Source organism: Wyeomyia smithii, chromosome 2 (genome assembly GCF_029784165.1).
Source record: "Wyeomyia smithii strain HCP4-BCI-WySm-NY-G18 chromosome 2, ASM2978416v1, whole genome shotgun sequence".
NCBI lineage: Eukaryota > Metazoa > Arthropoda > Insecta > Diptera > Culicidae > Wyeomyia > Wyeomyia smithii.
Window position 1 is genome coordinate 213,924,559 of NC_073695.1, and position 15,914 is coordinate 213,940,472.

At 37.6% G+C, this 15,914-nt stretch overlaps 2 protein-coding genes across 2 annotated transcripts in view; both read right to left on the reverse strand.

The window, feature by feature from the left end:
- LOC129725212 (nuclear inhibitor of protein phosphatase 1) overlaps nucleotides 1-15,914 on the reverse strand; it is a 489,093-nt gene that overhangs the window by 367,997 nt on the left and 105,182 nt on the right. The window lies entirely within an intron of this gene.
- On the reverse strand, nucleotides 12,350-14,783 carry LOC129725202 (CDK5RAP1-like protein). The gene is made up of 3 exons (XM_055680745.1): nucleotides 13,101-14,783; nucleotides 12,864-13,036; nucleotides 12,350-12,807 (listed from the first exon to the last, which is right to left on the reverse strand). The coding sequence occupies exons 1-3, from the start codon at nucleotides 14,257-14,259 to the stop codon at nucleotides 12,394-12,396; spliced, it is 1,746 nt and encodes a 581-aa protein (XP_055536720.1). The 5' UTR covers nucleotides 14,260-14,783; the 3' UTR covers nucleotides 12,350-12,393.

Sequence of the window (15,914 nt, forward strand, 5' to 3'; positions counted from 1 at the left end):
ACCAGTAGACCAACATTCGCTCATACTCACAATTTTCCGCTAGGCCGGCCGAACTGGGAAAATTCGATTTTTTCAATAGTTTGCCCTATATACGTGTGTGGGTCACTTATTTGACTACTACTCCACTATAAGGAAATTCCCAAAAATGATATTTTCAGGAATGGTGTCCCACTAGCAGACCAACATTCGCTCATACTCACAATTTTCCGCTAGGCCGGCCGAACTGAGAAAATTCGATTTTTTCAATAATTTGCCTTATATACGGGTTTAGGTCACTTATTCGACTACTACTCCACTATAAGGAAATTCCCAAAAATGATATTTTCAGGAATGGTGACCCACTAGTGGACCAACATTCGCTCATACTCACAATTTTCCGCTAGGCCGGCCGAACTGAGAAAATTCGATATTTTCAATAATTTGCCTTATATACGGGTGTAGGTCACTTATTCAACTACTACTCCACTATAAGGAAATTCCCAAAAATGATATTTTCTGGAATGGTGACCCACTAGTAGACCAACATTCGCTCATACTCACAATTTTCCGCTAGGCCGGCCGAACTGAGAAAATTCGATTTTTTCAATAATTTGCCTTATATACGTGTGTAGGTCACTTATTCGACTACTACTCCACTATAAGGAAATTCCCAAAAATGATATTTTCAGGAATGGTGACCCACTAGTAGACCAACATTCGCTCATACTCACAATTTTCCGATAGGCCGGCCGAACTGAGAAAATTCGATTTTTTCAATAATTTGCCTCATATACGTGTGTAGGTCACTTATTCGACTACTACTCCACTATAAGGAAATTCCCAAAAATGATATTTTCAGGAATGGTGACCCACTAGTAGACCAACATTCGCTCATACTCACAATTTTCCGCTAGGCCGGCCGAACTGAGAAAATTCGATTTTTTCAATAATTTGCCTTATATACGTGTGTAGGTCACTTAATCGACTACTACTCCACTATAAGGAAATTCCCAAAAATGATATTTTCAGGAATGGTGTCCCACTAGTAGACCAACATTCGCTCATACTCACAATTTTCCGCTAGGCCGGCCGAACTGAGAAAATTCGATTTTTTTTAATAATTTGCCTTATATACGTGTGTAGGTCACTTATTCGACTACTACTTCACTATAAGGAAATTCCCAAAAATGATATTTTCAGGAATGGTGACCCACTAGTAGACCAACATTCGCTCATACTCACAATTTTCCGCTAGGCCGGCCGAACTGAGAAAATTCGATTTTTTCAATAATTTGCCTTATATACGTGTGTAGGTCACTTAATCGACTACTACTCCACTATAAGGAAATTCCCAAAAATGATATTTTCAGGAATGGTGTCCCACTAGTAGACCAACATTCGCTCATACTCACAATTTTCCGCTAGGCCGGCCGAACTGGGAAAATTCGATTTTTTCAATAATTTGCCTTATATACGTGTGTGGGTCACTTATTTGACTACTACTCCACTATAAGGAAATTCCCAAAAATGATATTTTCAGGAATGGTGACCCACTAGTAGACCAACATTCGCTCATACTCACAATTTTCCGCTAGGCCGGCCGAACTGAGAAAATTCGATATTTTCAATAATTTGCCTTATATACGTGTGTAGGTCACTTATTCGACTACTACTTCACTATAAGGAAATTCCCAAAAATGATATTTTCTGGAATGATGTCCCACTAGTAGACCAACATTCGCTCATACTCACAAGTTTCCGCTAGGCCGGCCGAACTGAGAAAATTCGATTTTTTTACTAATTTGCCTTATATACGTGTGTGGGTCACTTAATTGACTACTACTCCACTATAAGGAAATTCCCAAAAATGATATTTTCAGGAATGGTGTCCCACTAGTAGACGAACATTCGCTCATACTCACAATTTTCCGCTAGGCTGGCCGAACTGAGAAAATTCGATTTTTTCAATAATTTGCCTTATATACGTGTGTAGGTCACTTTTTCGACTACTACTCCACTATAAGGAAATTCCCAAAAATGATATTTTCAGGAATGGTAACCCACTAGTAGACCAACATTCGCTCATACTCACAATTTTCCGCTAGGCTGGCCGAACTGGGAAAATTCGATTTTTTCAATAATTTGCCTTATATACGTGTGTGGGTCACTTATTTGACTACTACTCCACTATAAGGAAATTCCCAAAAATGATATTTTCAGGAATGGTGTCCCACTAGTAGACCAACATTCGCTCATACTCACAAGTTTCCGCTAGGCCGGCCGAACTGAGAAAATTCGATTTTTTTAATAATTTGCCTTATATACGTGTGTGGGTCACTTAATTGACTACTACTCCACTATAAGGAAATTCCCAAAAATGATATTTTCAGGAATGGTGATCCACTAGTAGACCAACATTCGCTCATACTCACAATTTTCCGCTAGGCCGGCCGAACTGGGAAAATTCGATTTTTTCAACAATTTGCCTTATATACGTGTGTAGGTCACTTATTCGACTACTACTCCACTATAAGGAAATTCCCAAAAATGATATTTTCAGGAATGGTGACCCACTAGTAGACCAACATTCGCTCATACTCACAATTTTCCGCTAGGCCGGCCGAACTGAGAAAATTCGATTTTTTCAATAATTTGCCTTATATACGTGTGTAGGTCACTTATTCGACTACTACTCCACTATAAGGAAATTCCCAAAAATGATATTTTCAGGAATGGTGTCCCATTTCCCGCTAGGCCGGCCGAACTGAGAAAATTCGATTTTTTCAATAATTTGCCTTATATACGTGTGTGGGTCACTTAATTGACTACTACTCCACTATAAGGAAATTCCCAAAAATGATATTTTCAGGAATGGTGACCCACCAGTAGACCAACATTCGCTCATACTCACAATTTTCCGCTAGGCCGGCCGAACTGGGAAAATTCGATTTTTTCAATAGTTTGCCCTATATACGTGTGTGGGTCACTTATTTGACTACTACTCCACTATAAGGAAATTCCCAAAAATGATATTTTCAGGAATGGTGTCCCACTAGCAGACCAACATTCGCTCATACTCACAATTTTCCGCTAGGCCGGCCGAACTGAGAAAATTCGATTTTTTCAATAATTTGCCTTATATACGGGTTTAGGTCACTTATTCGACTACTACTCCACTATAAGAAAATTCCCAAAAATGATATTTTCAGGAATGGTGACCCACTAGTAGACCAACATTCGCTCATACTCACAATTTTCCGCTAGGCCGGCCGAACTGAGAAAATTCGATATTTTCAATAATTTGCCTTATATACGGGTGTAGGTCACTTATTCAACTACTACTCCACTATAAGGAAATTCCCAAAAATGATATTTTCTGGAATGGTGACCCACTAGTAGACCAACATTCGCTCATACTCACAATTTTCCGCTAGGCCGGCCGAACTGAGAAAATTCGATTTTTTCAATAATTTGCCTTATATACGTGTGTAGGTCACTTATTCGACTACTACTCCACTATAAGGAAATTCCCAAAAATGATATTTTCAGGAATGGTGACCCACTAGTAGACCAACATTCGCTCATACTCACAATTTTCCGATAGGCCGGCCGAACTGAGAAAATTCGATTTTTTCAATAATTTGCCTCATATACGTGTGTAGGTCACTTATTCGACTACTACTCCACTATAAGGAAATTCCCAAAAATGATATTTTCAGGAATGGTGACCCACTAGTAGACCAACATTCGCTCATACTCACAATTTTCCGCTAGGCCGGCCGAACTGAGAAAATTCGATTTTTTCAATAATTTGCCTTATATACGTGTGTAGGTCACTTAATCGACTACTACTCCACTATAAGGAAATTCCCAAAAATGATATTTTCAGGAATGGTGTCCCACTAGTAGACCAACATTCGCTCATACTCACAATTTTCCGCTAGGCCGGCCGAACTGAGAAAATTCGATTTTTTTTAATAATTTGCCTTATATACGTGTGTAGGTCACTTATTCGACTACTACTTCACTATAAGGAAATTCCCAAAAATGATATTTTCAGGAATGGTGACCCACTAGTAGACCAACATTCGCTCATACTCACAATTTTCCGCTAGGCCGGCCGAACTGAGAAAATTCGATTTTTTCAATAATTTGCCTTATATACGGGTTTAGGTCACTTATTCGACTACTACTCCACTATAAGAAAATTCCCAAAAATGATATTTTCAGGAATGGTGACCCACTAGTAGACCAACATTCACTCATACTCACAATTTTCCGCTAGGCCGGCCGAACTGAGAAAATTCGATATTTTCAATAATTTGCCTTATATACGGGTGTAGGTCACTTATTCGACTACTACTCCACTATAAGGAAATTCTCAAAAATGATATTTTCAGGAATGGTGACCCACCAGTAGACCAACATTCGCTCATACTCACAAGTTTCCGCTAGGCCGGCCGAACTGGGAAAATTCGATTTTTTCAATAGTTTGCCCTATATACGTGTGTGGGTCACTTATTTGACTACTACTCCACTATAAGGAAATTCCCAAAAATGATATTTTCAGGAATGGTGTCCCACTAGTAGACCAACATTCGCTCATACTCACAATTTTCCGCTAGGCCGGCCGAACTGGGGAAATTCGATTTTTTCAATAATTTGCCTTATATACGTGTGTGGGTCACTTATTTGACTACTACTCCACTATAAGGAAATTCCCAAAAATGATATTTTCAGGAATGGTGTCCCACTAGTAGACCAACATTCGCTCATACTCACAATTTTCCGCTAGGCCGGCCGAACTGGGAAAATTCGATTTTTTCAATAATTTTCCTTATATACGTGTGTGGGTCACTTATTTGACTACTACTCCACTATAAGGAAATTCCCAAAAATGATATTTTCAGGAATGGTGTCCCACTAGTAGACCAACATTCGCTCATACTCACGATTTTCCGCTAGGCCGGCCGAACTGAGAAAATTCGATTTTTTCAATAATTTGCCTTATATACGTGTGTAGGTCACTTATTCGACTACTACTTCACTATAAGGAAATTCCCAAAAATGATATTTTCAGGAATGGTGACCCACTAGTAGACCAACATTCGCTCATACTCACAATTTTCCGCTAGGCCGGCCGAACTGAGAAAATTCGATATTTTCAATAATTTGCCTTATATACGTGTGTAGGTCACTTATTCGACTACTACTTCACTATAAGGAAATTCCCAAAAATGATATTTTCTGGAATGATGTCCCACTAGTAGACCAACATTCGCTCATACTCACAAGTTTCCGCTAGGCCGGCCGAACTGAGAAAATTCGATTTTTTTAATAATTTGCCTTATATACGTGTGTGGGTCACTTAATTGACTACTACTCCACTATAAGGAAATTCCCAAAAATGATATTTTCAGGAATGGTGTCCCACTAGTAGACGAACATTCGCTCATACTCACAATTTTCCGCTAGGCTGGCCGAACTGAGAAAATTCGATTTTTTCAATAATTTGCCTTATATACGTGTGTAGGTCACTTTTTCGACTACTACTCCACTATAAGGAAATTCCCAAAAATGATATTTTCAGGAATGGTAACCCACTAGTAGACCAACATTCGCTCATACTCACAATTTTCCGCTAGGCTGGCCGAACTGGGAAAATTCGATTTTTTCAATAATTTGCCTTATATACGTGTGTGGGTCACTTATTTGACTACTACTCCACTATAAGGAAATTCCCAAAAATGATATTTTCAGGAATGGTGACCCACTAGTAGACCAACATTCGCTCATACTCACAATTTTCCGCTAGGCCGGCCGAACTGAGAAAATTCGATATTTTCAATAATTTGCCTTATATACGTGTGTAGGTCACTTATTCGACTACTACTTCACTATAAGGAAATTCCCAAAAATGATATTTTCAGGAATGGTGTCCCACTAGTAGACCAACATTCGCTCATACTCACAAGTTTCCGCTAGGCCGGCCGAACTGAGAAAATTCGATTTTTTTAATAATTTGCCTTATATACGTGTGTGGGTCACTTAATTGACTACTACTCCACTATAAGGAAATTCCCAAAAATGATATTTTCAGGAATGGTGATCCACTAGTAGACCAACATTCGCTCATACTCACAATTTTCCGCTAGGCCGGCCGAACTGGGAAAATTCGATTTTTTCAACAATTTGCCTTATATACGTGTGTAGGTCACTTATTCGACTACTACTCCACTATAAGGAAATTCCCAAAAATGATATTTTCAGGAATGGTGACCCACTAGTAGACCAACATTCGCTCATACTCACAATTTTCCGCTAGGCCGGCCGAACTGGGAAAATTTGATTTTTCCAATAATTTGCCTTATATGTGACCTACACACTGAAAGTTTGTGGTCGCTACTAGAAATTTCCCAAATGAAAGTGAAACTGATCTTTTTTAACAGTTTTCTGATGTATTAGTTATCTCTTTTAATTAAAAGAATTTTTCAATTAATTTTCACTACGTAACTTGAAAGCTGACTTGCATGCAAGTTCTTGCGCGATTTGTCCTTGCGCATTTAACCCGGGTAGCACAATGGTTACGTTTGCGTTGCGTGGACGTTAATTTGACAGAAAATGTATAACTGTCAAATTGCCGCAAATGCAGCCGCAACGTACGCATGCGACCAGACCGAAGCGCCGTTTATTTAATTTGAGCTATTAACATCAAGGGAAATTGAAAATCTGCCTTTCATGGAAAAAAGAAATCATTTGAGCAGTTCATAATGATATTGCTATGAATATTATTCCGGTTCCGACAATTCTCAGTTTTCTTGAGACTGAGAGTCGCCATCTTGGATTTAAGTATGGCATTTGAGGTCGATTTATAGCCTCTGTGCATCATCACTATTACGGAAATACCCAGTGTCGTGACGCTTAGAAGCCATCTTGTTGCATTTTTCAAATTTGCGCAGTTCCACATTTAAAACTCAGAATGAGGAGAAAATGCCTCTACGTGGTTTGTCTATCCTATGTACGCTCACGTTCGCTTTTTCTCTCTCCACGCACCTGTTCTTCCCAGTAATGCTACATTACATGTTCAGATTTATCTGTATTTTACAGCTTTGATTGGTCGAAATCTGCGTTCAAAACAAAGCTCTACAGTTTTCCCCATTTCGGTGGACGCTGTTAAAAACTGACTAGTTATAAGTTACTAGTATTTAAATTTGGCCAATTTTCATGACGCTCTCAATGTTTCCGGTGTTTCAATTTGCACCACTATTTCAGAATAGGAACTGGGAACCTGTTCTTCCCAGTAATGCTACATTACATGTTCAGATTTATCTGTATTTTACAGCTTTGATTGGTCGAAATCTGCGTTCAAAACAAAGCTCTACAGTTTTCCCCATTTCGGTGGACGCTGTTAAAAACTGACTAGTTATAAGTTACTAGTATTTAAATTTGGCCAATTTTCATGACGCTCTCAATGTTTCCGGTGTTTCAATTTGCACCACTATTTCAGAATGTTGCCGTGAGACGTAATTCTACGTCAAAAGAAAAAAACATAAGAGCAAAATCATTTCTAATCGCCTGGAAATACGCGAAAATTTAATCGACCATTTTTGATTTGAATGAAACTTTGCACACGTATTTGGCTTAGCAAACTGAGCATTTTTCACAGGTGGAGAGATTTTTTACACCTATGAGTTACATTCTAAAAGGGCGTATGCCTTTTGGCATAGGTTTTATTCGAAGCATTGTAGCCCAGAAACCGTTAGTTGTATAGAAAAACTGTCTGAGAATGAGTTGTAGCGAATCGAAAATGCATTGTACAAAAAAAATTTTTTTTGAACAAAAAAAATTAAAAATAAACATTAATTTTCAATTTAAAAAAAAAAGAGTTGAATTTTTTTTTAATTTTTTTTTAAAGAAACTTGACATTAATACGCAACTTAAAAAAAAAAGTCCAGGATGGAGAAATGAAAAATATTTTTTTTATGGTAGATTAATTTTTTTATGAAAATTCCAATTCAAACATTTTTCAAAATATTTGTATTTTGATGATTTTAAAAGATGCAGATGCTCATTTTGAATCAAAAAGCTCTTGGTAGTAAACATTCTAAAGGCATTGGTTTTCGAGTTATTTCTAATTTAAGCTCGAAAAATTATTAAAATTTAGGAAAATACACGTTTTTCTTAATTTGTCCATGGTTCTCCAGCAAAAACCATACGTTCATTGGAATGCGTGATCAAAAATATACAATTTATTCTTTGACAACAAAACGATTGGGCGAACGGTTCTCAAGAAAAGAGATATATGTTTTAAGTGATATAAATATATATAAGAATCAAATATTTATTTTCAAGTTTTATTATCTTAGGAACATATTTTTTTATGACATAGATACTTTACAGAACTAGTTTCACCTTATATTTTATATACATCATAAGTAAATGATTCGTCATCTCTTGAAAACAGCTTCGTTTGTATCTTATTTTCTGAAATCGGAACAAAAGAGTAATACCCTTGTGTGGCAGCTATTATTATAGATTTTTGGAAAATATTGCTCCATTCTGTAACTCCTTGTTCATATTCTTCATATAATACCCAACTTAATGACATTTTTGATTAATTTTTATTACTTTTCTGATTAGACCAATCATACAATTCTTTTGCGCTTGTAATGGGATGTTCATGTAATGGGATGTTCAAGTCGCAAAAAATGCAACTCTGCATCGACGTTATATTTTGTTTTGAACATGCAAAGACTTGCAAAGTTTTTTCTATTTTTATATCGTGAGGCAGCTCCATTAGACATTAGTATCGCTTTTTTCAACTCTATTGTTGTTTTCAAAAAACTCATTAATTTGGCAATGAACACCTGAACCGCAACAGTATCATGATGGAGTACTTCCGATATTATGATGAAGCTGATATTCTTAAGTGTTCCAGATTCTGAATAGTAAACAACGAAGGGATGAATGGTGGCTTGACTATCATTCCAATAACTACACGAATCACAAATTGGTAAAGACGTAGCTTGAATTTAAAATAACTCGAAAACCAACGCCTTTAGAATATTTACTACCAAGAGCTTTTTAGTTCAAAATGACTATCTGCATCTTATAAAATCATCAGAATACAAATATTTTCAAAAATGTTTAAATTAGAATTTTTATAAACAAATTTATCTACCATAAAAAAATATTTTTCATTTCTCCATCCTGGACTTTCTTTAAAAAATTGCGTATTAACGTCAAGCTTCTTTAAAAATAAATAAAAAAAATTCAACTCTTTTTTTAATTGAAATTTAATGTTTATTTTTAATTTTTTTTTGGTCAAAAAAAAATTTTTTTTTTGTACAGTGTATATTTTTTGAAGTAGAATACTTCTCTCAGGAAGTTCGGCTACATAGGGATGTGAAATGAAAATCTAAAACTGAAAAAAGTGAAAAATATGTCCAATTTCAAATGCTAATAAATCGGTTAGTATTCGATGGATTTCCTTCGTTTTTGCAGCAATCGATTAGAAAATCTTCTAAGATTTCTACCAAATGCATGAAATTGCAATTTTATTATTTGAACTATTGTACTATTGAAAATTCTTAAGCCTTGTCAAAACACAAAATTCGACCTCCGATTGGTCGTTATACGATTGCTTTCTTAAGCGCGATCGGCAGAGTTATGGACCTAGTAAATTGGGAATGCATCATTTGGCCTATATAAGAGCTTCTTCAAATAATAAACAGACATTTCATCGGATATTAAATTGGACAACTGAAATTTGAAGAACACAAATGAATATTTGAAGAGTTAATATTTTCTCGTTTTGCGCTATAATCCAAAGTTAATTATCTTCATCTACATGCATACTCTGACTATTATTACGTGTTTGCGTCGCTTAGTATTTGGCTACGGTTATGCAGAACGAAAATAACGGCGCGATGCGATTTGGCAAGAAATGTGTTGAAATGTATAGCTCTACTTCGCCTTAAAAAGACATGTACATTTCACCACGGTAAGGCGACATCGCGCCGTCATTCGCGTTCTTCATAACCGTAGCCTTTGTTCCGTTCCCGTTCAATGATGTCGTATTAAAAGTGCATATTACAATTCGGCAGCACCTTAACTTCTCATTTGCACAAAATTTAAAAATATTCAAAGAACTTCATTCAAAATATCAAACAAAAAGAAATTACAATACTGCCACTGGACGGTCAATGTTTATATACTAGAAAAAATGACTGACACGCAAGAAGCCGGGTTATCTTTCTTGTAAAAGTATTCTACTTCAACCTTGCGGTCGTGGCTTTGCATACAACCTTCCTGTGATTTTTTTTATGATGAATTTTTAATTCCCTACAACTCATTCTCAGACAGTTTTTCTATACAACCAACGGTTTCTGGACTACAACGCTTCGAATAAAACCTATGCCAAAAGGCATACGCCCTTTTAGAATGTAACTCATGGGTGTAAAAAATCTCTCCATCTGTGAAAAATGCTCAGTTTGCTAAGCCAAATACGTGTGCAAAGTTTCATTCAAATCAAAAATGGTCGATATTCGACCATAGGTCATTTGGCGCGATCTTGCTCATAAGAATTACCCATCCCACCCAAAGGGAAGACAACTGGGTATAGATTTGCCTCCACTTTGGGAACCACTCACTGATTGGCTGAAATTGAAAACCCCGAGAGCGTTAAAATTTATCATCAGGCTTGCTGGCAGTGTTGCTGAGCAACATTGTTCGTTGTTTTGATTTATGTTTTTAATGATGTCACCTGTTACAATCTAAAATAATTTTAAGTGAACATTAAAAAAAGTACAAAGCGTACAAATACGGGCGTAGTAAGAGATCCGACTTGGATCATCACTAATATCAATTACCAAAAGATCCAAAAGATTTAAAAGTGCGCAAGGAGTTATTACGGTTTTGCGTGAAGCATAAGAACAGCATACCGCTGCTCAATGTCGGGAGTAAATAGTGTAGTGTGAGCTTATTTCTACTTTTGAATCCGTTCTGGATTAAGTTTGGAACATACCTGTTGAGGCATATTGCTTGTGCGGAGAGTACAATTCAGATGGGTCATTGAATGAATCATAATCATTGATGGATAACACGTTCGATTTTAAGTATATTAAAGATGCAGATTCTCCGGTAACCCTCAGACGGTAAAACTATCGCCTACAGGAGGAATTGGGCATAATGGTGATAAAAAGCATTAAAATATTCAAGTTACAACAGGGATCATCGAGGTGGATGAGGAAGAATAGTAAGAAGCCAGATGTCTCCCCTTAGAGCTGGGTATCCCTGACCAATGAGTATAAAAGAGAGGTGAGGAGAAAACTTACTAACACTTGCACGCGCCCCTCTGCTCGCCCCCCTATGCCAAGAGTTGATGCCAAATAGTGACGTATACTAATACTAGAGAAATGCACTCTCCTCCTCACCTCTCTTTTATTCTCATTGATCCCTGACCTACAGAATACGTCAAAATGGGCTGCGTGCACTGTCCGCCATTACCGCTCGTGGAAAGCTGGATACTACCGCTCTCGCATAACAGTCCTATGTAAAATTTTAGTGTTTTCTCATTTTTGCGTCCATTTTGGCATGCTTTTCAACAATAGTCATTAAAAAAGTAAGGTTTGATTCCCACAACCTGGATTTGGCTACTCTTGAAGAGCATGCGGGTCCACTCCGCAAAAAAAAAACAAAAGACAGGACTTTTACATAGGACTGTTTTGCGAATAGCGGCAGTATAGTGAATTGAAACAGAATTCTCGACTACTTTGTGATAAGGTCGTATGTCTAAACGTAAACAAAACGAGTGAGAGTTGTATTCCTTGTACTTCACAAGCACAAATCATCTCTCACTCGTTTTGTTTACGTAATACATAAGACCTTATCACAAAGTAGTCGAGAATTGTTCAATATTTGAACGCAAAAAAAAAACGTTATGTTAAGTAACTTACTTTTTACCAAATTTCACAAAATTTTCAATTTTCGTTTTCTGGTGAATTCAAACTTCCTGGAAATTTCAAGACTCTAGACTGTTGCTAATGGCAATTTCGTCCCATTACATAAATCAGCAAAACGAGAAACCCGCTTTTTATGAGATGGGACAATCAGTTTGGACGGTTTTCTAACTTTTTTTTCTTCATCTATGATTTTCTAACTTGTCAGAACAAAGTTGTTGAATTCATCCACTGTTACAAAAAGATATAAATGATATCCAAATAAAAATGCAAAAGCAGACACCCTGTAAGGGTTAATAACTGAGCGACAGACCTTATAGCGACATATCTTAACGATATTCAGATCTGGCGGCATCTGAAATCGTAGCAACTACGAATTGTTCTATCTGACCAGCGAACAGAAGCATAAATTTTCCATGAGTCATTCAATTTTATTATGCAAAAACCTAATCTATCAATAACCAATGCTTGTACTATGAGCAACCTCCTGAAGCTGTCGCCTCTGCGAGTATTGACTGATGCTTGTGTGATAGAGAGGAATACACTTCAGAATCTGCGAATTTGATTCTGTTATTCTCACTGCAACATAATCACCGCTTACAATCGTCTTCCTTTCCCGGCCGTACGGATCGTCGAAAGGAACATCGCCTGCCGGAATTATCACTTTTATATTTCCATCATTTCTTCCGCACAGATCGTGTTTGGATCGTCTGCTGTATCCTTCAACTAAAATCAGCTGCTCACATCCAACCCATTGAGCATTTAGTTCACTCGCTCCTGCTCGATACGTTTGAATCATTTTCTTAACTCTAAGTTTTTTCAGATCTTCTGATACGTCATCCTTATAACGGCGATAAGCTGTTGTTTTCTGCAAGACACAATGAAAAATAAATTTCGGTTAATCCAATACATTATATCCATTACCTCGCGCATGCTGTAGGCGAACAGGAATGCGGTGTGATATTTTACTAACTGAATTAGAGAAATAGTTTCAGCGAACTCTTCATCAGTTTCCCCACAAAATCCACAAATAAAATCGCTTGATAGCGTCACATCTGGTATCACCGTACGTATTTCACTGACCAAACTAAGATATGCTGCAATGTGAAAGTATAGTTTTTGCGTCATAAATCCGTTCGATGTTCCTATAGTTATATGTACCTTCTCTAGTATATCCCCGTCGCATACGGTCCAACACCGTATTACTACCAGATTGAGCTGGTAAGTGTAAACTGTTGCATATGTTAGGATATCGTGCTATTGTTTGCAGTACTTCCTTAGGAAAATCTTTCGGATGAGGTGAGGTAAACCTTATTCTCATTTCTGGTACCGTTTCAGCTAACTCCGCAAGTAGCTCTGAAAACCTAAGTCCACCTACTTTGGTTTTGTAAACAGTCTTAAACCCTTCCGCCAGTACGGTAGCCTGTTTGTCACTTCCCTGATTGCCGCTTATGTCCCTATAGCTATTCACGTTTTGACCAAGAAGTGTAACTTCTTTAATCCCTTTAGCTTCAAGCTTACGCACCTCATCTTTAATCGAACTAATCGGTCTTGATCGCTCTTTCCCCCGCGTAAACGGTACAATACAAAAGGCGCACATGTTATCGCATCCGCGCATTATCGATACGAAAGACGTTCGAGACTTACGATCCAGTTTCACCGGAATAATATCCGCATAAGTTTCATCCATTGACAGCATCACGTTAATCGCTTTCTGACCGGTTTGTCCTACAGATAGCAGCCGAGGTAAGTCTTTATAGCTATCCGGACCTGCAACAACATCAACTGCTCGTTCTTTTTCGACTAACTGATTTTTCAACCGTTCTGCCATACATCCCAAAACACCCACGAGCATAGGTCTATTAGATTCTTCCCGTTTTTCCCTCATTTGTCTAAGGTGTCTGAGCCGATTCCAAACCGTCTGCTCTGCTCCTTCTCTAATTGCACAAGTGACCATCAGTACAATGTCCGCATCCTTAATACTACCAACTCGCTGATACTCATGAGCTTTTAAAATTGACCACACAATTTCCATATCGTTTGTATTCATCTGACAACCGTAGATTTCGAAGAATACTTTCTGACCCCGTCCAAGCAGAGCTTCTCGGGGTAAATAGGGTAACTCCGAATGTCGATTAACATTATCTATTTGCTCAGGCACAAAGTTAGACCGATGAATAAAGTCCTGCAAGCTTGGGCCCTCGACAAACTTATTATGCTTACTTTGGGAACTTGTTAACCGATACTTAACGGCGTAACTTTTAACACTAACTTTGCGCAAAATCTCTCCGCGTGATACATGCCGCAGTAAGTTAATCATTTTGTTAAACCGATAATGGTTCACTACTGAATATTTTTCTAACTAAAAATACACATACTAACTTATTTCTTGTGTTGAGTAACGAATTTATTTTTGGCTGTGTTTACAAACAAACGGCTTTTATTTCTACACTGAGTAAAAACGCAGGGTTTACAGTGGTGATTCGTTCGTTGGGTGTTTGTAGTTGGTTGCGATCTCTATTCAGCTTTTTACGCGCCATAATGGCGGACGCTATAATGCGAAGTTCGTAATAAATTACCCACCCTTTTGACAACAAGGCAATCCACGAGACAGTTGCAATCAGCTGATTTCAGTCTGTTTTCAACTTATGACAGCTTTGTGTATGTTCGATCGGTCTCAACTTGGTAGCAATCCGGATCCAGAAGCGTGAAAAACAAATGTTATCCGATCGGTAGTTCTAGTATCGCAAGTGACAATCCTAAATACAAAAATAAAAGATCACTTTTGATGTTATTGCCGACATTAAAAGATTTCGGTTTTGGTCGTGTTTTGGTTTTGCAGCTAGACAAACAGCAACAATGACAAACGTACAAGCAAAGAAACGTCACCCGTGGATTGCCTTACTCTGCTTACGTCAGTTTGAAGTCTTCATACAATTTATCAAAAGAAAAATATTTCTGGCAACATTTGTGTTGCCAATTTTTCAGAAATCGCAAATCTGACGTAAGCAGTTAGGTTCGCATATTACGAACACGCATTATAGTGACCGCCATTATGGTGCGTAAAAAGCTGGATAGATCATATCATTGCACACGAAAAATAACCTCACTTTTCTGACACTTCCCACGGGTTTGTTTACGAGATGTTCCATTCACTTTTTATGGGGCTTATTACGGGAGTCACTTCACGGTGAGAACGAAGTAAAAAAATCTCACGGTGACAAAAGACGCGTGCAAATCAAATGGGAATCACTTTCACCGTGCCTATTATAGTTGTCACTTCACCGTGAAGTGACTCCCGTGATAAGCCCCTATGCGATAGGAGTAAAAATGAATGATACGAGTACGTAAAAGATGGAAAAACTCTCCGCCTATGCGAATTAATTACTGTGATCTTTTAGTTTATTCTTGGAAACGGAAATTTTAACAAGACACTTCCGCATTTTTATTCGAGCCGAAAGTTTTACTATGTAAACAAACCCGCGACAACTGTCAAATCTCTTTTTTCTTCTTGTTTTGTGACGTCATCGTGCAATGATCTTTTGCATGATGACGTCACAAAAAAACGAAGGAGAAAGAGATTTGACAGTTGTCGCGGGCTTGTTTACATAGTAAAATTTTCGGCTCGAATAAAAATGCGGAAGTGTCTTTTTAAAACTTGCGTTTCCAAGAATAAACCAAAAGATCACAGTAACGAATTCGCATAGGCGGAGAGTTATCCCATCTTTTTCGTACTCGTATCATACATTTTCACTCCTATTACATAAAAAGTGAATGAAACATCTTGTAAACAAACCCGTGGGAAGTGTCAAAAAAGTGAGGTTATTTTTCGTGTGCAATGATCTATTAGCGAATTTCTTTATTCCACCAGCTCACCTCGTTTTGACCTGGAAGCGCACTAACTGCTGTCAAAACCCTCTTTTATTCGCTCGATTTTGACCCAGTTTTGACCTGCCGTGCTGCCCGAAGCGCACT